General features: G+C 48.2%; 1 protein-coding gene and 1 long non-coding RNA gene across 4 annotated transcripts; both read left to right on the forward strand.

Moving 5' to 3' along the window:
- The first annotated feature begins 38 nt into the window (after positions 1-38).
- Positions 39-17,465, forward strand: riok1 (RIO kinase 1 (yeast)). Of its 2 annotated transcripts, XM_041991548.1 has the most exons (18): positions 39-552; positions 1,677-1,854; positions 2,233-2,320; positions 3,356-3,425; positions 3,506-3,548; positions 3,641-3,733; positions 3,904-4,016; positions 4,100-4,180; positions 12,919-13,005; positions 13,081-13,218; positions 13,293-13,396; positions 14,043-14,149; positions 14,236-14,301; positions 14,375-14,491; positions 14,576-14,629; positions 14,700-14,813; positions 16,879-16,996; positions 17,134-17,465. In XM_041991548.1, exons 1-17 carry the CDS (start codon positions 500-502, stop codon positions 16,951-16,953), a joined length of 1,581 nt encoding a protein of 526 aa, XP_041847482.1. In that variant the 5' UTR covers positions 39-499; the 3' UTR covers positions 16,954-16,996; positions 17,134-17,465. The 2 variants fall into 2 exon arrangements, with proteins under 2 accessions (XP_041847482.1, XP_041847481.1); XM_041991547.1 differs by lacking the exon at positions 16,879-16,996 and having other exon boundaries at positions 43-552; positions 17,134-17,464.
- On the forward strand, positions 13,407-13,990 carry LOC121643936. Of its 2 annotated transcripts, none has more exons than XR_006011198.1 (3): positions 13,407-13,564; positions 13,621-13,830; positions 13,957-13,990. It is a non-coding gene; the product is annotated as an uncharacterized LOC121643936 (long non-coding RNA). The 2 variants fall into 2 exon arrangements; XR_006011197.1 differs by having other exon boundaries at positions 13,691-13,830.
- Positions 17,466-22,931: the final 5,466 nt, after the last annotated feature.

A 22,931-nucleotide genomic window follows, 5' to 3' on the forward strand; every position in this document is an offset into this window, starting at 1 on the left:
TGGTTGTTACCTGGACGGTTGGAGGAACCTGTCCAGCCGTCCTGATCTTTCTAGAAACTTTTATTTCCCTCTAAACTTCCGAGTTTATGTCTTTCTTCTGTATAAACGGTGCGCGTGCTTATCTGCGTGTCAGGACTGAAAGATCTCTGCTCTTTATTACCAGAAACTCATTGTTAGGAGCCGGACTCCAGCTTCTGGTCCAGGTTCCAGGGTCTGCAGGACCTGGGGCTGTGTTGGGTCGTTGCTCATGTTGGGGAATGTTTCTGGAAGAGAAGCTGATGTTGGGAAAATGATCGGGTCTGAAAAGTCTTCCATCAAGCAGCGGACGCGGCTTCGCTGCCTCCACCGCGGTGTGGAACGTCCCTCGCGAGTTGCCGTAGTCACATTTTGAGATCCGGAAGTGAAGCAAACACGCTGCAGTGTGGAGGAGCGGTCCGTGTCTGGTCTTGGTTCTGGTTCTGGTGCCGTGTGTCTTCGCTGGGGTAAACCTGCTGACGTCATGGCGGCGGTCGCGTGCGTTCCTGGACAGTTTGATGACGCGGAGGAGGAAAGGTAAGATCAAACAAACAAACAGCTTTTAATGATGTTGACAACAAACAAGAAGAAAATCTCGTTTACATGATCAGTAACTTAGACACACGATAAAACACTACAGGAAGTAGACCAGATGACATCATCATCATCAGTTCTGGTCCTGGAGGACCACGGTCCTGCAGGTTTTAGCTAGAGTTGGGGTGTCCAGTTCTGGTCCAGTTCTGGGTTTTAGGTGTTTCCTGCTTCAGATTCACGACCTTCCTCTGCAGCCTGTAAATGTTTCATTCAGGTGTGTTAGAGTCAGGTAAGCTACAAAACCTGCAGTCTGGAGGACCAGGACTCCTGAAGACCAGAATAAAACCAAGGAAATTATGTGAAATGTGAGACATTTGTACACAATCCACTATTACCTTCTACACCACATGTTAGATATTAAAGCTGTTTGCAGACATGAATAAAGACACATTCCATATTAATCCTCCTAAGAGCCACGCTTGGGAAAACCAGGATTTCCAGGAAAAAGAGAGATGATGTTAATAAGAAGCTCAACCACTAAAACATGTTCTGTCATTGTGAAACAAAACTTCATGTTATAAAACCCATCCAGATAAATAAGGAGCCAGTCTGCTGCCAGCATGTAGCAGTCAGTGTGGAAAGTAGCTTTGGTCCTTCAGTCCAGCAGAGCGGGACCAGACTGGAGGCTGGAGGTCCAGAAGTGATGTAACGCTAACGAAACACACAAGAGGAGGATTTCCTTTATTTATTCTTACACAAGCCGATCGATGGCGGTCATCGACTCATGGAGCTGACAGATCCACCCAGGTGTGGGCGGTGATTGGTTCCCTTCTGAGCGGAGTGCAGCGTGTGGCCGATTGCAGCCGACAGAAAGCTGAGCCCAGACGGAGCGAGTGAGGACGAGCTCCAGTACAGATACACAAACACCTAAAGTACCGCACTCAGGTAGATGTTCTCCATGATCCACCACTGTGGGTCAGACATCAGAGTGAGGAAGAGGGGGGTTGCTGCCACCAGACCTGGCTCTTCCTCTCTGTCCATAAGCTGCACTCTGATTGGCTGTCAGTCCACAGCAGCCCTGCAGCTCTGCTGCTGGTTGGTTGTTTGAATCTGTGTATTTTGTTTAGTGACCAATCAGAGGTGGTGGTCCTGAAAAGTCACATGACTGACGTCAGCCTACAGCCTTCATCAGAGCGGGAGGAGGAGGATGAAGATGAGGATGATGAAGATGAGGATGACGAGTGGGACTGGAGCTCAGCTGGAGATCTGACCAAAAGATTCTACCGGACAGGACAGAACAGCCAGGTCAGAACCCATCAGCTGAATATTAATCTCACACATGGTCTGTTACCAAGGTTACCTCCATTGCAACCTCTCCGTTACCATGGTTACTGCTGTCTGAACCTCTCTGTTACCATGGTCAGTGGTAACAGAGACGGTCTTGGCCTCTGTTACAACGGTTACCATGTAAACCATTCGTTACCATGGATACTGCTATGTAAAATGCTCTATTACATTAGTGACCGTCTAGTCTGCATATATCTGTTTCTATGGTTACTCTCTGGGAAATCATCAGAAACTGATGGGCTGATCTAAGTTCTTCATATTATTTTCATATATTTGACCATTATTCAGATTCTTCAGTCTCATTTGTTTATGTGTTTGTTTGTTTGTTGTCTTCAGGCTAACAAACAGAATCCTTCCAATAGGACATCGTCATCAACTCCCTCTGATAAAGCTCTGAGGAAATATGAACATAAGATCAACCTGGGTAAAGCACACACAGAGCAGTTAGGCTCCACCCCATCATCAACATCATCTCACACAGAGCAGTTAGGCTCCGCCCCATCCTCAGCATCATCTCACACAGAGCAGTTAGGCTCCGCCCCATCATCAGCATCATCTCACACAGAGCAGTTAGGCTCCGCCCCATCCTCAGCATCATCTCACACAGAGCAGTTAGGCTCCGCCCCATCATCAGCATCATCTCACACAGAGCAGTTAGGCTCCGCCCCATCCTCAGCATCATCTCACACAGAGCAGTTAGGCTCCGCCCCATCCTCAGCATCATCTCACACAGAGCAGTTAGGCTCCGCCCCATCATCAGCATCATCTCACACAGAGCAGTTAGGCTCCGCCCCATCATCAGCATCATCTCACACAGAGCAGTTAGGCTCCGCCCCATCCTCAGCATCATCTCACACAGAGCAGTTAGGCTCCGCCCCATCATCAACATCATCTCACACAGCAGTTAGGCTCCGCCCCATCCTCAGCATCATCTCACACAGAGCAGTTAGGCTCCGCCCCATCATCAACATCATCTCACACAGCAGTTAGGCTCCGCCCCATCATCAACATCATCTCACACAGAGCAGTTAGGCTCCGCCCCATCCTCAGCATCATCTCACACAGAGCAGTTAGGCTCCGCCCCATCATCAGCATCATCTCACACAGAGCAGTTAGGCTCCGCCCCATCATCAGCATCATCTCACACAGAGCAGTTAGGCTCCGCCCCATCCTCAGCATCATCTCACACAGAGCAGTTAGGCTCCGCCCCATCATCAACATCATCTCACACAGAGCAGTTAGGCTCCGCCCCATCATCAGCATCATCTCACACAGAGCAGTTAGGCTCTGCCCCATCATCAACATCATATCACCGCCATTGTGTCATGTGGACTCACCTGAACCCATATTGCACGGTTCAGATGAGTTCAGATCCATGTAGGTTCTGGATTCTGGATCCATCTGGTTTTGACTGATCGGTGTCTGCTCAATAACTGATGGTGTTGATTGATTGTTTCAGATAAACTGAACTACGAGGATTGTGTGATCAATAAGGTGACGGTGATGCAGAGGCAGAGGGATACCGACACGTAAGCTGAATTCCCCTGATACTGAGACATCTCAGGTCATGTGACCAGTGTGATTAACTCTGATTGGCTGCTCTCCACAGGTACAGAGTAAAGGATAAATCAGATCGAGCTACAGTTGAACAGGTGAGTTTTATTGTGAAAAGGCCAAACAGGAAGTGAAGAAAGTTTAATCAATAATCAGTTAATAGTTTGTTCTGGTTCTGATCCTGATTCAGGTTCTGGATCCACGAACTCGAATGATTCTGTTCAAGATGTTGAGTCGAGGAGTCATCTGTGAGATCAATGGCTGCATCAGCACCGGGAAGGAGGTCTGGACCACCTTATTGATCCAATCAATCATCTGATCCAAGCCTATCGATCCGTTCCCATCAGACTATCAATCGCCCCTTTCTGTACCCTAATATCCTGACGAACCGAACCATGTGACTCAGGTGATCTGGAACCAGAATCTCTAAACCTTTCTGTTCTGGTATCCCAGGCCAACGTTTATCACGCCAGCACATCGGCCGGAGACAGCAGAGCCATCAAGATCTACAAGACCTCCATCCTGCTGTTCAAGGACCGGGATAAGTACGTCAGCGGGGAGTTCAGGTGAGTCCTGCCCACTCACTTCCTGCCACCTTCACAATAACCTGGACTCTGAGGGGCTCTGACGAGGTTCTAATTTTGGACAGATTCCGTCACGGTTACTGTAAAGGAAACCCCAGAAAGATGGTGAGAACGTGGGCTGAGAAAGAGATGAGGAACCTTATCAGGTAGGAACCGCTCATCCACACCAAGAACCCAGAAAAACCTGATCTGATGGGAAGAAAACAGCTGAACATTATTTGAGAACACGACCTATGGAACCAAGTTGAACGTTATTAAAGAAACTGACCTGATGAACAAGAAAAACATAAAATGGGGTATGAGAACCAGATCTGATGAATAGAACCCAAAAGAATATGACCTGAAAGATCCCAGCAGAACTTATCTGCTGAATTAATCCTGGTAGAGTAGCTAATAATGAGAACCCACTAGAACCTGACCTGATGGATAGAACCAAGTAGAACACAATTTGAAAACCTGACCTAAGTGATAGAACCCAGTGGAAAATGATTTGACAACCTGACCTCACGGTTAAGAAACATTGCAAGCGTTAATGTGCAGAGACATGGTGATCCCCAACCCTGGTCCTCAAGGCCCACTATCCTGCAGGTCTTAGATTTCTCCCTGCTCCAACACACCTGATTTAAATGAAATGGTTCTCTGACCAGCTCTGCACAAGTCTGCTAATGAGCCATGAATTTGAATTAGGTGTGTCGTAGCAGAAGAGGTTAGCTATGAGAAACTTTCCACAGTGCTAAAGTTTCCAGCAGAGTCCCGTGTCTGCGTCACCATTGGTGGGTAATGAGGAGGGAGCTAAGCCTGGAGCTAGCTGCTAGGCAAGGCAGATGTATCTGTACGCCACATTTCATGTAGAAGACAATTCAATGTGCTTTACATAAAACATTAACAGCATAACAGCGGGGAGCAGGAAGCAATAACACGAGTATTAAAAGGAATAAAATAAAAACAAAAACAAAAAAGCTAAAATAAAAAAAATAAAAAGCCAGAAATAAAGTTCCAGTGTGGGGAATTAACAGCTGTTCTGATAAAAGGCAGCAAATAGAAAAGTTTTAACTCTGATGTAAAACCGCTGAGTCAGCAGACCTGCAGCTTTCTGGGAGTTTGTTCCACATTTGAGGACCATAAAGCTGAACGCTGCCTCTCCACGTTTAGTTCTGACTCTGGGAACAGAAAGTAGACCTGACCCTGATGACCTGAAGGATCTGGTTGGTCCATAGTGAACCAGAAGATCCTGAATGGATTCTGGTCCTAAACCATTCAGGCCTTTGTAAACTAACAGCAGGATTTTGAAGCCAAAATAAGTAACAATGACAACTAGTCATATGGAGAACATAGCGCCAGCAAACAGATTCACACACAGGAAGTTGTTATGCTTTGCAATGCTAGCTCTGATTTCACACGCTAATTTATGTTAGCATAGAGTGTACAGCCATCCATCCATTTTCTGCTGCTTATCCGGAGTCGGGTCGTGGGGGCAGCTGCCTAAGCAGGGAAACCCAGACTTCCCTCTCCCCGGCCACATTCACCAGCTCATCCGGAGGGATCCCGAGGCGTTCCCAGGCCAGCCAAGAGATGTAGTCCGTCCAGTGTGTCCTGGGTCTTCCCCGGGGCCTCTTTCCGGTGGGACGTGCCCGGAACACCTCACCAGGGAGGCATCATAACCAGATGCCCGAGCCACCTCAGCAGCACCCCTACAGCATCCAGAGCCTTAAGGAACTCTGAGCAGACCTCATCCACCCCCGGGGCCTTGCCACCGAGGAGCTTTTTAACCACCTCAGCGACCTCAGCCCCAAAGATGGGAGAGCCAGCACCAGCTACCCCAGACTCTGCTTCCTCATCGGAAGACGTGTTGGTGGGATTAAGAAGGTCTTCTCACTTTCCTCGACTCTGTAAGACTGAGTGTCTTCATTTCAGGCCCCATTCCCACGTTGTCCCGCGGCGCTGGCCGGTTCAGCAGAATACTTGGACTTAATACTTGGCTCCACTCAATCTTCAGCTCCCATAATGTTAGTTTTATTGACAATTTTAATTTATTTTGGAACCGTGCCTCACTGTTTTGTGGAGATGGCCTTCATCCGAACAGGTCGGGTTGCCGCATACTTGCGGCTAATATGCAACACGCGGTGCAAACTTGCACACGTGCATGACTGTTTACATTTACATCAAACGCCCCCACTGTGACCTCTGCCTCTTCTTCTCCGATGACTGCACATTCCACCGCCGCTGAGGTCGCCTCCTGCTGGCCACTGCAGTATGAACCCTCAGATTTATGCCTACACCTCCATCCTGACCTGGCTGTCTTTCCCCGGCGGAGAACCATTCACCGGGGTTCCCGGCGGAACTACCACTCGGACAACTCCAAACAGATAAAGTCCATTTGGTCCACATCCAGGCGCCCTCATCGGAACACCGGTCGTGCTGCTGATCACAGTGTGCTAGCCCACCTAGCTAGGTCGGCTACCAACTCTGACACCACCGTAAACTTCAGTCTTCTGAATATCCGCTCACTAACTGACAAGGAACATCTCGTCCAGGATCTTCTCGTCGACCGTGAGTTGGATTTTTTATGTTTGACTGAAACTTGGCAGCAGCCAAATGACTACACTTGCCTAAATGGAGCTAACCCGCCTGGGTTTGTTTACTATTGCAAACCACGTGACTCCGGCCGTGGAGGTGGTCTCGCGCTGTTTGCCCGTGAGAAGTGGAGAGTCTCACAGGTCTCTGCCCCTTCCGCTCCCTCGTTTGAATCAATGGTCCTACTGCTGCCTGGTCCTGTTCCAACCTTCATCGCCACAGTTTACCGTCCACCCAAGCCCAATAAGGACTTCTTAAATGACTTCTCTGCATTTCTGGCTGATCTCTCCTCACGATCGCCCAACATAATAATTCTTGGAGATTTTAACATCCATATGGACAATGTAAATAATATTCTCACCAGGGATTTTATGTCTTGTCTTAACAGTTTTGGTCTCCAGCAGTTTATTACTGCTCCAACTCATTCAAAAGGTCATATTCTTGACTTAGTTTGCTGTTCAGGTTTAATTCCCACTGGTTGCAAAACAGATGTGCTCCCCTTCTCTGACCATATGATCATTTCTTTTTCTGTCAGTCTGGTTCTTGCAAAAAACAAGCGCTCACGTGACATATCCTTCCGTAACATTAAGGACATTAACTTGGACACTCTCTCTACTGCCATTAACGCTCTACCCCACCCTGACAGTTTCTCTAGCCCTGATGATCTTGTCTCACATTACAATAACAGTCTTCAGAATCTGCTCAATAACTTGGCCCCTCTAAAAACTAGATCAGTCACTTTCAACTGCTCTTCACCCTGGTTTACCCCTGCTCTCAGAAAACTCAAAACCAAAGGACGTCAACTGGAGCGACTCTACAGGAAAACTGGTTTAACTATCCACCAGGAAATGTATCAAAACCACATCACTTACTATAGGGACTGCTGCAAACTTGCCAAATCCACCTATTATTCTAGTTTAATTAATTCTAATGAAGGTAACACAAAGGCTCTATTTTCTCTCTTGAACAATATTACACAACCTCCTGACTCCCTTCCACCTCACATGGCCTCATCTGCTTTCTGTAACAGTCTAATCTCATTCTTCACATCCAAAATCCAGAATATTCATCAACATCTCGCTCCAAATGTTTCTTATAATCCTTCTCCATTACCTCCCCTTCTGCCTCCTTCCATCTCTCTTTCTGCATTTACTCTCCCCCCTATCACTGCCATCACTGAATTAATAAGGAAATCAAAATCATCCACCTGTCGACTAGACCCCATCCCAACCTTCCTAGTAAAAGCATCTGCTTCCTCACTGGCGCCGCTCATTACTTGCATCATACACTCCTCCCTCACCACTGGTCTGGTCCCCCCATTGTTAAAAACTGCTGCCATCACCCCAATACTTAAAAAACCCGGCTTGGACCCTAACAACCTTAATAACTTTCGTCCCATCTCCAATCTGCCGTTTATTTCAAAACTACTGGAAAAAATAGTTTCCTCACAACTCCGAGCCCATCTATCCATTAACAATCTATATGAAGAATTTCAATCTGGTTTCCGTCCACTCCACAGCACTGAAACAGCATTACTAAAAGTCACCAATGATCTCCTTCTAGCAGCTGACTCTGGTTTATTATCCATTCTTATCCTTCTCGATCTGAGTGCGGCCTTCGATACTATTTCCCACTCCATCCTTCTGACTAGACTCTCCTCTATTGGCATTACCCACACCCCTCTTAACTGGTTCAAATCATACCTTTCTGGCCGCACTCAGTTCGTACAGCTGAAATCATCCCATTCCCAGTCACTCCCAGTCACCACAGGTGTGCCCCAGGGCTCAGTCCTGGGGCCCCTGTTGTTCATCATCTACCTCCTCCCCCTTGGTCATATCTTCAGAAAACACCACATACATTTCCATTGTTATGCGGATGACACCCAGCTCTATCTCTCCACAAAGCCAAACTCCACTCTCCCACCTACCTCACTCACAGATTGTCTTCATGACATTAAGTCCTGGTTCACTTCAAACTTTCTCAAATTAAACAGCAGTAAAACCGAAATGTTACTAGTTGGCACCAAATCCACCCTCTCTAAATCTGATAGTTTCTGCATTCCCATTGATGACTCTTCCATCTCTCCCTCCCCTCAGGTAAAGAGTCTGGGTGTCATCCTCGACAGCACTCTGTCTTTCACATCACACATTAATAACATAACACGGTCCGCATACTTCCATCTCCGCAATATCAACCGCCTACGCCCCTCTCTCACCCCTCACACCACCGCCATACTTGTACACAGCCTGGTCACATCACGCTTGGATTACTGCAACTCCCTTCTGTTTGGTCTTCCCCAGAAATCAATTCATAAACTTCAGCTGGTACAGAATGCAGCAGCCAGAATCATCACTAGAACCCCATCCATCCATCATATCACCCCCATCTTACAGCAGCTCCACTGGCTCCCCATCACCCATCGCATTCACTATAAAATTTTGCTGTTAACCTTTAAGGCCATACACAACCTCGCCCCTCCATATTTTTCTGATCTCCTCCGTGTTGTCAAACCGGTCCGTTCCCTCAGATCCTCCTCTGCAATTCACCTCATCTTCACCCCCGCTCGCCTTGTCACCATGGGGAGTAGAGCTTTCAGCTGCTCTGCTCCTCATCTGTGGAACTCACTCCCCCCTGACCTCCGCAACTCTGATTCTATTCATCTGTTCAAATCCAAATTGAAAACACATCTGTTTAAACTGGCTTACTCATTATAATATGTACATTGTTGCAATCACTGTTTTATGTTTTTCTTGTATTTTATTTGGATTTATTCATTGTTGTGTTTTATTGTACGGTGACCTTGAGTGTGAGAAAGGCGCCTTTATAAATAAAATGTATTATTATTATTATTATTGAAGTATTCCATCCACCGCCTCACAACGTCCCGAGTCGAGGTCAGCATTGTTGACGGAGCACTGCTTTCCCCTCCTGAGCCGCCGGATGGTAGACCAGGATCTCCTCGAAGCCGTCATTCTCCTCTCTTAACTCCTCCCATGCCCGAGTTTTTGCCTTAGCGACCGCCGAAGCTGCGTTCCACTTAGCCTGCCAATACCCATCAGCTGCCTCTGGAGTCCCACAGGCCAAAAAGGCCCGATAGGACTCCTTCAACTTGTCGACATCCCTTACTGCCGGTGTCCACCAATGAGTTTGAGGGTTACCGCCACAACAGGCACTGACGACCTTACGGCCACAGCTGCGGCTGGCCGCCTCGACAATAGAGGCATGGAACACAGCCCACTCGGACTCGATGTCCCCCGCCTCACCTGGGACACGGTTGAAGCTCTGCCGGAGATGGGAGTTGAAACTCTTTCTGACAGGGGACTCTGCCAGACGTTCCCAGCAGACCCTCACAACACGCTTGTATTTGCCAGGCCTGACCGGGATCCTCCCCCACCACCTGAGCCAACTCACCCCCAGGTGGTGATCAGTTGACAGCCCCGCCCCTCTCTTCACCCGAGTGTCCAGAACATGCGGCCGCAAGTCCGACGACACGACTACAAAGTCGATCATCGAACTGCGGCCTAGAGTGTCCTGGTGCCAAGTGCACATGTGGACATTCTTACGTATACCTGAACAAGGTGTTTGTTATGGACAGTCCATTATGAGCACAGAAATCCAACAACAAAACACCACTCGGATTTAGATTAGGGGGGGGCGTTCCTCCCAATCACGCCCCTCCAGGTCTCGCTGTCGTTGCCCACATGAGCATTGAAGTTCCTCAGCAAAACGAGGGAGTCCCTGGAAGGAGTGCTCTCCAACACCCCCTCCAAGTACTCCAAAAAGGGTGGGTACTCTGAACTGCTATTTGGTGCATAAGCACAAACAACAGTCAGGACCCGTCCCCCACCCGAAGGCGGAGGGAGGCTACTCTTTCATCCACCGGGTTAAACCCCAACGTATAGGTGCCAAGTCGGGGGGCAACGAGCACCTGCTCGGTGCCTCTCACTGGGAGCAACTCCAGAATGGAAGAGGGTCCAGCCCCTCTCAAGGGCAGTGGTTCCAGAGCCCAAGCTGTGTGTCGAGGTGAGTCCAACTATATCTAGCCGGAACCGTTCAACCTCGCGCACCAGCTCAGGCTCCTTTCCCGCCAGAGAGGTGACATTTCACGTCCCTAGAGTTAGCTTCTGCAGCCGAGGATCAGACAGCCAGGGTCCCCGCCTCTGGCAGCCGCCCAGTAGTGATGCGCGGGCCGCCCCCTAACCCGCAGGTCCCGCGGGTTACCCGTGGTTCGGGTTGGGGCGGGTCAAAGAATTTTCGCTTCACTGCGGGGCGGGTTGGTGTGGTTTACTATTCTGAAATATCAAGTTCTATCTATTCATTTTATTTTTTGTCAAACTGAAAATAAAGACCTTAATCAGTGTCTACATTTTGTTACTATAATATGTAAGACAAAATATTTATCAGTTATTTAAACACAGGTCACGTTTTATAACGTAATGCCCACGTAGGCGCATAGTAGGCTACGCAGGCTACGTGCAGAAAGCGCCAAGCAGACAAGCAACAAAAGAAGAAGTGTTGAATAACATTCGTTCGGGAGTTTACGTCCTTAAAAAGAAGAAGGAGGGTCAAATGGCTAAATCACAGGTTTGGGACAGGTTCAGCGAGGTAATCAGTGCAGACAACAGCAGCAGCATTGGCTATGTGCTTTATAACACTTAAACACTTAAACGCTTTAAAACACTTTATTTATTGGCCTATTTATGTTTATAGGCTTAACGTTCAAATGAAAATACATTTTGTGTTGCCAGGTTCCAGTGCCAATTTAGGAGACCATATGCACCTTTCTCAGACAAAACAAAAGCATTCGTCAATATCATAACATGTGTTTTAATGGGGCGGGTCGGGTTAAAAAAATAGAAGTGGAGGGGCGGGGCGGTTTGGTGCGGTCCAATTCTTTTAAAAGAGCGGGACCTGCGGGTCGGAAAAAACCCCGACCCGCGGATCACTACCACCCATCTCTTACTGCACCCGACCCCATGGCCCCTCCTGCAAGTGGTGAGCCCACGGGAGGAGAGGCCCATGTCACCCTTTCGGGCTGAGCCCGACTGGGCCCTATGGGCAAAGGCCCGGCCACCAGGCACTCGCCTCCATGCCCCACCTCCAGGCCTGGCTCCAGAGGGGGGCCCCGGTGACCCACGTCCGGGCAAGGGAAACCTGGGTCCTTGTTTTCTCCTCATCATAGGGGTGACACTACCAGGGGCATGAGCTCCCGACAACATAGCCGCCAAGGATCGTCAGGACTCACAAACTCCTCCACCACGATAAGGTGGCGACTCAGGGAGGAGTAAACCAAACAAAGAGTGTAAACAAAAAGCTACATTAATCAACAAATGCCACGCAGCAGTTGTTTTCCCTTAGTCTCCCTTAATAAATGAATTTGATAGCAATTTTTTAAGTTTATAAGGATAAACACACTATTCACTCTGCCCAAACAACATTACAAACAGGCCACCAGTTTACTCCACTAATACATCTATACAGTCACACACATTCATTTAATGAGTTAAATCAAGATAAACTTTTCAGTTAATTTAAGCTAAACTGCAGCGCTTACCTTAGAATCTACTTTCCTGGTCTTGGTGAGGACTAGGTTCCTTTTCAGAAGGAATTTCTGGCACATCCGATCTTTAACCTGATGCATGCAGCTCTGCTAGTTCCAGCAGAATCCTGTGTCCGCTCACTAAAGGAGTTCTGTTATGCTAATTTCAGTCTAATTTATTTTAATATGTGAGTCCATAAGTACAGCCAACCCACAGCAACTCGGCAACCCACAGCGACTCGGCAACACGCAGCGACTCGGCAACCCACAGCGAATCAGGGAAGGGAGATGGAGAGAGAGACCAAAACTGGGAATGAATGTTAAGTAGGGGTAAACTCAAATTAACAAACAAATTAATAATGAATTAAAATCTAACATAACATACAGGTCTACACACACACAGAGAGAGAGAAAGTAAAAGAGGAAAATGTCTAAAATGAGTTACAGACTTATCTAAGTCTTAAATAAGGATGTTAAAAAAAAAACCCTAAAGGTAAAAGTAATGTTGAAATCCAACTGGAATAACAGGAACAACGAAGCAGCATGTCCTGTATCTGTCCCAGTCTGTTAGGGAAGGACCGGCTGGACAGGCTGGTCCAGCATGGAAGCCAGTTTGTACTCACTCTGTGAACGGCCCGGGCTCTGGTAGAGGACCCGAGCTTGACATGAACCCAGAGAAGATAGGAGGCTGGATGAGGGAAGAGTTTTGTTTATCTTTATCCCGACCTGATGTTTAGAACCCAGAAAAACTTGTAGCTTATTGGGTTTCAGGCTGCAGACGGCAGGAATCCCGAGTCCAGAACCGGTGCTGCTCCGGAGCCACGTTCTGCTAATGGGCTTCATTGGGAAAGACAACATGTAAGAACTTCTGCTGCTGATCAGAGTGATTGATGACGGGACACATTGTTGACTGTTCTCTGTTCCACGGGTCAGGCCGGCGCCGCTGCTGAAGAACGTGGCACTGTCGGACTCCAAGGCCCGTGAACTGTACCTGCAGGTTGTTCAGAACATCAGGAAAATGTTCCAGGATGCTCGACTGGTCCACGCCGACCTCAGCGAGTTCAACATGTTGTAAGACAAAGTCCTCCTCTCAGGTATTATCTGTAGTTCTCCAAGGTTCTGACCCGGTTCTGACCCGTCTACAGGTACCACGACGGCGATGCTTACATCATCGACGTGTCGCAGTCGGTGGAACACGATCACCCTCACGCTCTGGAGTTTTTGAGGAAAGACTGCAGCAACGTCAACGGTGAGCAGTCCGGTCTGAGCTCAGATAGGTCGGTTCGGGTGGGTCCGGTCTGAGCTCAGATAGGTCGGTTCGGGTGGGTCCGGTCTGAGCTCAGATAGGTCGGTTCGGGTGGGTCCGGTCTGAGCTCAGATAGGTCGGTTCGGGTGGGTCCGGTCTGAGCTCAGATAGGTCCGGTCTGAGCTCAGAAAAGTCGGTTCGAGTGGGTCCGGTCTGAGCTCAGATAGGTCGGTTCGAGTGGGTCCGGTCTGAGCTCAGATAGGTCGGTTCCGGTGGGTCCAGTCTGAGCTCAGATAGGTCGGTTCCGGTGGGTCCGGTCTGAGCTCAGATAGGTCGGTTCCGGTGGGTCCAGTCTGAGCTCAGATAGGTCGGTTCCGGTGGGTCCGGTCTGAGCTCAGATAGGTCGGTTCCGGTGGGTCCAGTCTGAGCTCAGATAGGTCCGGTCTGAGCTCAGATAGGTCAGTTCCGGTGGGTCCGGTCTGAGCTCAGATAGGTCGGTTCGAGTGGATCCGGTCTGAGCTCAGATAGGTCGGTTCGAGTGGATCCCGTCTGAGCTCAGATAGGTCGGTTCCGGTGGGTCCGGTCTGAGCTCAGATAGGTCGGTTCCGGTGGGTGAAGGCTCTTTTCTGATCCAAGTTCTGTTTTTCAGACTTTTTTGGGAAACACGGTGTTGCCGTCATGACGGTCCGGGAGCTGTTTGACTTCATCACTGACCCGTCCATCACCAGCCAGAACCTGGACCAGTACCTACAGAAGGTGGGAGGTGCCCTGCAGCATCCAGAACTTTACCAGAACCAGAACTTCCCTAGAACAGGAAGTGAAAGCTGTGTTTCTATGAGCAGGCGATGGTGATTGCGGCAGAGCGGACATCGGAGCAGCGATCGGATCAGGACCGGGTGGATGAGGAGGTGATGCTGCTGTTGCAGATGACCTCATCTCTGAGTTCCACTGACCTCTGACCTCTGGCTCCGCCCCCTGCAGGTGTTTAAGAAGGCCTACATCCCCCGCACGCTGACGGAGGTGTGTCATTACGAACGAGATGTGGACCTGATGAGGACGATGGAGGAAGAATCAGCCGTTAGCTGTCACCATGACAACGTAAGTCTCTGAAACAGCTGGTAGCTGGAGGTGGAAGTGATGGTGGTGACGAAGATGGTAATGAAGATGTTCTGTCTCGCTCAGATTCTGTACCAGACCCTGACCGGACTCAAGAAGGACCTCTCCGGAGTCCAGACGGTACAGTCTCGCTCTCTTTGTCTTCCTGTTAGTTTGGCTCGTCCGTGATGTCCCACAAATGTCTCCTCAGGTCCCAGCACTGCTGGAGGAAGACCAGCGCTCTTCATCCGAGGAGGATGAGGAAGACTATGAAGAGGAGGAGACGCAGCAGGAGCAGAATGAAGAAACTCTGACAGACAAAAAGGTTTTTAATAAGCAGCCCATCACACACTAGCATCACTATCTGCCCACCAAGAGGGGCTTGAACCCATGAAGCTAAAAACTAAGAACCAACCAGCCTGAGCAGACGGAAAAAAACTAGAACACAAGATGAGCCAAAGTCCTCCATCCCAGATTCAGAAACAGCCCGCTGTCATACAGAGAGAATATGTTCTCCAGCCAGAACCAATCAAATCCCAGAACCAGTCAGGTCCCAGAACCAGTCAGATCCCAGAACCAATCAAATGCCAGAACCAGTCAGGTCCCAGAACCAATCAAATGCCAGAACCAGTCAGGTCCCAGAACCAGTCAGATCCCAGAACCAATCAAATGCCAGAACCAGTCAGGTCCCAGAACCAATCAAATGCCAGAACCAGTCAGGTCCCAGAACCAATCATACCGATTGGTGTTTCTTGGTTAATAGTTTGGTTTCTTCTACCAGCTTTAGACGCCACTGCAGGCCGTCTGCATGTCTGCTGATATGTTCATGGTCGCTGGAACATAGTTCTAGGTGTGATGCACGAGGAGACGAACATGAAGACCAGTAATGAATGACGTTGTCTGTCACTGGTCCTGAGCCAGCCCACATTCCCGTGCATGTTAGAACCGGGAACAGCTCTGTTTCGTGCTTGTTGTGGTTTTGTCCTCATATCTGCCTTTGCATCGGACCATACTGCTGGACAGCAACCAAGAGCTGATGTGATTCAGGCCTGAATTACTACTCTAGTTGCTTTTGGAGTGAAACGTCCTGTGTAAAGGGGCGGGGCTACACCTCTGCTTTGCTTCACAGTAGTAGATGTAGGCCAGATGATTCTGGTATATCAATATGTCACCGCCTCTGGTCCTCATAAGATTCTGTTTCCAGCCTGGATCAGAAGTAGTCCGCCTGCTGACTGGCCAGTGTGGCTGCAGGGGCGGGGCTAGAGCAAGAGCGCCGCCTGCTGACATCGTTTCAGTCGTGTTTTCATGGAGAAATAAAAATGCTTACTATGTGTTTATAGAATAGAAATTACAAAGCCCTCCAGCCAGTGCAAAACTATCATTACATAGAAAATTGCGATAATCATACAAACGACAAAATGCAACGAATAGTAAACAAGAGGGAGTCAGAAACAGCTGCCAGAGGATAAAAAATAATAAATTATACAGCTGCTCGTCACAAAATGAGAATATCATGAAAAAGCTGATTTATTTCAGTAATTCCATTCAAAAAGTGAAACTTGTATAATGTCGACATTCATTTCTCACAGACTGACATATTTAAATGTTTATTTCAGTATTGATGATTATAACTGACAACTAATGAAATTCAGAAATTCAATATCCCAGAAAATTAGAATTTTACAGAAGATCGATACAAAACAAGGATTTCTAGAAATGTTGGCCAACTGAAAACATGTAAAGTATGAACATGTAAAGTATGAACATGTACAGCACTCAGTACTTAGTCGGGGCTCCTTTAGCCTGAATTCCTGCAGCATGCGGCGTGGCATGGAGTCCATCAGTCTGTGGCTCTGCTCAGGTGTTATGAGCCCAGGTTGCTCTGATAGTGGCCTTCGGCTCTTCTGTATCGTTGGGTCTGGCGTATCACATCTTCCTCTTCACAGTAGCCCATAGATGTTCTACGGGGTTCAGGTCAGGCCAGTTTGCTGGCCAGTTAAGAACAGGGACACCATGGTCCTTAAACCAGGTCCTGGTAGCTTTGGTACTGTGTGCAGGTGAAAAGTCCTGATGACCTTTTTTATGCTTGCAGCGTTTGTAAATGTTGGTGATTTTGTTGTTAAATGTCTTACATTCATTTGTACTGCTGCTTCTTTTTGGACAACCAGGACATCCTTGTAAAATCCTGGTTAAATAAAGATTAAATTAAACTTTTGAATGGAATTACTGAAATAAATAAACTTTTTCATGACGGGCACCTGTGTGTAGTTATGGCAACGCCCCCTTATTTTAATTAGGCCCAGGTGTTAGTTCCATTTAAAGGACATGCGAGGATCTACTGATCCATGTGTCCAGGTGAAAACCGTCCCTGAACCGGTTTGTCCTTGCAGGGGTTGATCTGCACCGCCTGCCTGACGGTAGCAGATCAGTCATGTGGTGACCGGGGTGGGCGGAGTCCTGGATAATTTAGCCTTCCGGAGGCAGCGGGAACGCCGCCGTTCTTCCAGCGTAAGGAGAGAGCAGCTCACGATCCGCCGGCCGAGTTTATGACCTTTTTGCAGCGACTTGTTTTTAGTTACATGATTAAAATATAATGGGATTTTACTTTTCCCCCACAGGAAAACAAACTTATTTTTCTGTTTCAGGAGAGGAAGAAGATGGTGAAAGAAGCTCAGAGAGAGAAGAGGAAGACCAAAGTACCCAAACACGTGAAGAAGAGGAAGGAGAAGGTGGCCAAGATGAAGAAGGGCAGATGATCCTGCTTCCAATCACTGCTCACACCTGCCTGGTCGCCATGGAAACTGACTGAGATCAAAGCTTCACCAAAAACATTTAAACCAAACGTTGGTTTAGCAGCAGTGGCCATCTTTGATCCCACTTCCTAAAGGGGCGGGGCTTCTCTGCTGCGCTTGACTCCGCCTCTTCCTGATTGTAAAATAACAAATAAACCAGTTTCATCCCAAACTGACATCCGATCAGTTCTCACTTCATCACATCTGGTTCCAGGCTCACAAAACCTGGCCCAGGTCTCCACAACCAGGTCTAGGTCTTCGGATTTGGAGCTCTGACCAGCGAGGACCCTAAACTTATTGGGGGACTGGACTTCATAAGTACAGGCTTAGTCCACAGTCCTGATCCATAGTCCTGGTCCACAGTCCTGATCCATAGTCCTGGTCCAATGGCAAGACAGTTTATTTGTACAGCACATGTCATGTACAGGACAATTCAAAGTATTTTACATAAAACAAAGACATTACAGATATTTAGAAATAGTAAAAGGCATCAACACATAATCACAATAAAATAATAAATTACATTAAAATGATTAAAAGCAAGATAAGTTAAAAAAGTTAATGTGCAGATTTCATGTAAAGACATGAGAAAAGTTTTAACCTGGATTTAAAACATTTGGTGAAAGTTTAATCTCCACTGGCAGTTTGTTCCACTTGGTTACAGCAAAACAGCTAAATGCTGCTTCTCCATGTTTAGTCTGGACTCTGGTCTGGACTCTGGTCTGGACCCTGGTCCGGACTCTGGTCCGAACTCTGGTCTGGACTCTGGTCTGACCTCTGGTCTGGACCCTGGTCTGGACTCTGGTCTGGACTAGTTGACCAGAGTCTCTGGATCTAAGAGCTCTGCTAGGTTTATATTCTCTGAACATAGAACAGATGGGTTCTGGTCCTGAACTGTTCTGGGATGTAAACCATCAAAAGGTTTTAAAATCTTTCCTGTCACTGACAGCTAATACAAGTAGAACAGAAGAGGTCCAAGGACTGACCCCTGGGGGACTCCACAAATCATGGCCACTCGCTCGGATTTATAGCTGCCGATCGTAACTAAATAACTCCAGCCTTCTAAACCGGACCTGGACAAGTTAAGAACCGCTCCAGAAAGTCCAACCCAGTTTTCCAGCCTAAGAAAAGGATTCTGGGATCTACAGTATCAAATACAGGACTGAGATCTACCAGAACCAGGACTGATACTAGACCAGAACCAGGACTGATACTAGACCAGAACCTGGACAGATACTAGACCAGAACCAGGACTGATAATAGACCAGAATCAGTATTCAACCCAGTGTCATTTCACACTTAGTCCTGGTCCACAGTCCCGATCCAAAGTCCCGTTCCATAGTCATGGTCCACAGTCCCATTCCATAGTTCTGGTCCACAGTCCTGGTCTGCAGTCCTGGTCCACAGTCCCGTTCCATAGTTCTGGTCCACAGTCCTGGTCTGCAGTCCTGGTCCACACTCCCGATCCATAGTCATGATGAAGTCCCCAAGAGGCAACATGGAAAGATTAAAAAGAAGTGGGCCTAGAACTGGTCCTTGGGGAACCCCACATTTGACTTCATGAATTTCTGAGGAGCAGGTATCCATATTTAGAAAAAATTAATCTGTGAGATAAGAGTACAAACATTTAAGAAAAGTTCCTGAGAGACCCACCAGACGTCTGAGTCTAATAAAACCTGGTGATCTGCTGTATCAAAGGCAGCACTAAGATCCAGTAGAACCAGGACAGAAAGTTTCTGTAAGTCTAAGTTAAATCTAAGGTCATTAACCATCTTTAAAGCTCTGTCTTGGTACTGGGGTTTGTCCTAAAACCAGACTAATATTTTTCTAAAATCTTGTTTTTATGCAAAGTATCATGCAGTTGAATAAAAACAAGTTTTTCTGTCATTTTACTTCAAACAGTGAGGTGGATCCAGGTCGGTAGTTATCTAGAATGTCTGGGTCTAAATGACTCTTCTTCAGAAGGGGCCTCACCACCGCCGTTTTACAGGCAGATGGGAAGATGCCCGTCTGAAGGGAGCAGTTCAGCACGTCTAAAAGCTCACGCTCAGAGAAACCATGAAATGTTTAAAAGTGGGAACAGGGTCTAAAAGGCTGGTTGTGGGTTTAGTTGGGAGAAAACTGGACCAGCATCTTCACATCAACAACGACAAACTCTCCAGTGTTTCCTCGGGTAAAGGCGGAGCTTCAGGTCTGTTAAAATCAACATGTTAAGACAAAAGCCTGGATCTGATAGCATTGGTCTTACTTCTGAAGTGGTCTGCAAAGTCCTCCATGCCGCGTCAGATGCAGGCCTGGAGGACTTGTTCAAATCTGTGTTTCTGTTGTTGTAAAAACTTTTGGGGTGTTTTTATTATTAGTGATGAGGTTTGAGAAGTGGAGGTTCTGGCCTGTTTTACTGACTGGACGATGGACTGTTCCTTTAGTTTTTCTCCATCTCCTCTCTGCTCTCCTGCAGCTTCTTCTTCGCTGCTCTGGATTTAGTTCCTGAAGTTTTTGTTTGAAGTGGAGCTTCTGAGTCAAAGGCTGATTTTAGTTTGTTGTTAAAGTCACACGATGCAGGTACGATCTGAGCAGGTTTCCTCACAGTTCTCACCGGCTCCTCCTGGTGGATTAAACTGGTCATATCCATACTCTTGATCTATAGCCCTGGTTCCCAGTCCCAGTCCAGTGAGAAACCAGGATCCAGGCTTCTGTCTGTTCTTCAGGCTGAACAATCAGGTCACACCATGTCCTCACACTATCGGGCCGTTAACCGATGGTCTGACGCACTCGCTGATACTCCGCCAGCTGAACAGCACACAGGCTGATAAGGATGCTGCTCCTGGCTGTTTCACAACTGCTGGTGCAGCCAGCTGAACCAGCCGATTGCTTCACATCTTGACTTCCATCCAATCCTCCACCCTGAGCTGCAAGAGGCCACAGTGGAAAGGAAAACCTCCAGCAGAACCAGAACCGGAACCAGGGAGGAGAGTCAGCTTCTGGACCGGTTGAGATGGAGAGACCAGGAAAGAGAGACCAGCAGTTTTTATCCAGGAAGACCTGCTGAGAGGAGAAAAACGTTAATGATGCCGATACTGTTTCTACGTGGAGAATGAGGAGCATAGAGATGAAGAGGAAGAGCCCAGTGCATCATGGGATGTCCCTGAGCAGTCTCAGCCTATGGCAGCATAACTAAGCGATGGCTAGACCCCCCCCCCCAGCTATCAGATCCATCAGAAAGGAAAGTTTTAAATCTGATCTTAAAGATGGAGAGGGTGTCTGCCTCCTGAACCAGAACTGGGAGCTGGTTCCATAAGAGAGGGACCTGATAGCCGAAGGCTCCGCCTCCCACTGGACTCTTAAAGACTCTGGAACCACAGGTAGACCTGCAGTCTGATGACCAGTCCAAGTGGTCTGATGGGAATCTATGAGATCTCTGATCTCTGATGGCGCCTGGTCACGGAGAGCTTTATATGTAGGAGAAGAATTCAAATTCTATCCTGGATTTACCAGGCAGCCGATGAAGGGAAGCTAAAACTGGAGAACTACGAACTTTCTGCCAGTTCTCATCAGAACCCTCGCTGCAGCATTCTGGATCAGTTGGAGACTTTTCAGGACATATCTGGGACAGGACAATAATAAGGAACTGGAGTAGTCCAGTCTGGAAGTAACGAAAGCACGGACTAGTTTTTCCTCATCACTGTGAGACAGGATGTCCCTGATTCCAGCAATATTATGTAGGTGGAAGAAGGCGGTTCTAGAAACCTGCTTTATATGCGAGCTAAGGGACAGATCCTGGTCCTGAATAACTCCAAGGTTCCTCCCTGTAGTGCTGGAAGCCAAATTAATGCCATCCAGACTAATTACATAGCTGGACTGTTTGTCCTGAGTTCAGTCCAAAGACAACAACCTCAGTCTGTCTGAGAAACTCCAGAGTCATCCTGGTCTTTATGTCTTTAAGACATCTCTGTAAAGTAACACACTGATTGGTTTCACCAGGCTTCATGGAGAAGTAAATCTGAGTATCATCTGCATAGAAATGAGAGCTTATACCACGCTGTCTAATAATAGCACCAGGGAAGCATGTATATGGTGAGACGTATTGGTCCAGGTACAGAACCCTGAGGAACTCCATGACTTACTCTGGTGTGTGAGGAAGACTCATCGTTGACATTAACAAACTGAAATCTATCAGATAAATGTGACATAAATCGGCCTGATCCGGTTCCTTTAATCCCAATAACATGTTCCAGCCTCTGTAGCAGAATGTTGTGATGAATGGTGTCGAATGCAGCGCTGAGGTCTAACACCATGAGTCCAGACCAGAATCCTTAATCCTTTATCCAGCAGTCTTAAAAGATGGAGGTAGATCTCCTGTTAATAGAGATGTTGATCAGATCCAGTACAGATGTATTAACTAAGGAAAAACTTCCTTAAACTTCCTTAAACAGTCTGGTTGGGAAGATTTAGATGAAGCTGTTATACCACAAACAGTCATGAGCGGTGAGGGTGAGGACAATGGGGGCGGTGGGTAGAGTGGTCATCCTGTAACCCAAGGGTCACTGGTTTGATCCCGGCCCGAAGAGCTCATGTCGAGGTGTCCCCGAGCAAGACACCGAACCCCTAACTGCTCCTAATGGGTCGTGGTTGAGCGCCTTGCATGGCAGCTTCCGCCATCCGTGTGTGAATGTGACATACATGTAAAGTGCTTTGGATAAAAAGGCTATATAAGTAGGGTAGGGACCTGGGGTGGCTGCGCTGATGGGGGGCTGCTGGTCCTGGGGGATGCCCAGTTGGGCGCATCTATGTGTGAGGTGATATGGGGTGGCTGGGGGTGGCAGTAGAGACCAGATTTGGGTTTCGCTGTCCTCTGGTCTGCCTGGGGTGTCCCCCACGTGGCATGGTGGGTGGGATATGTGAGACGTGACTATGTGGTGGTGAGTGATTGTGGGTGCGGCGCGGGGGAGGGTGTGAGTGTGGGGTTATATGGGGTGCAGATTGGAGTAGGTGGGGAGTGGGGGGAGGGGGTCGATGGCGCCCTGGTTCCCAGGGTGTGCGGCTGGAACATCGGGGTGTGTGCTGGCCTACGCCGGGTGGCTGTCTGGGGGGGCCTGGTCCTCCTAGGCATGTTGCGGGCCCGCTGCCTTTGGGGGGTGGGGCGGCTGCCTCTGGGCTCCTAGGGCCCGGGGCCCTTCGCTTGGGCTGCCCTGGTTAGCCGGTCCCTGACGGGGCTGGCGGCTGCTGATCTTGGCCCACTGGGACCTGTGCCCCAGGACCATGGGGGGCTCTTGCTGGGGCTCTCCTCTGCCGCCCTTCGGGTGGGGCTGGAGTCGTCTTCGTGGTAGGGGTGGCTTGGGTTGGTGCTCCGGGTCTGCTGCTGGGGGCCCGGGTTTCTGGCCCTGGTCTGACCTCCGTAGAGGCGTGGTCGTATCTGCACGATCTCACTCACCACTCTTCATCACTGATCACTCCTCTTCCTCATCCTCTGCATGCTGACAGTCACTGAGTTGTCCAGTGGATTTTTATACTAAGATATATATATATATATATATATATATTAGTATCTGGTCGCTGTTATGTCTTTTTGATTTGGTTATTATTTAAAAACTCTTAATGACTAGCAGCCCTGTTTTTTTCTGTGTGTGTGTTTCTGCTTTTGTAAAAGTTGT

Source organism: Melanotaenia boesemani, chromosome 8 (assembly GCF_017639745.1).
Source record: "Melanotaenia boesemani isolate fMelBoe1 chromosome 8, fMelBoe1.pri, whole genome shotgun sequence".
In the NCBI taxonomy this organism is placed as follows: domain Eukaryota; kingdom Metazoa; phylum Chordata; class Actinopteri; order Atheriniformes; family Melanotaeniidae; genus Melanotaenia; species Melanotaenia boesemani.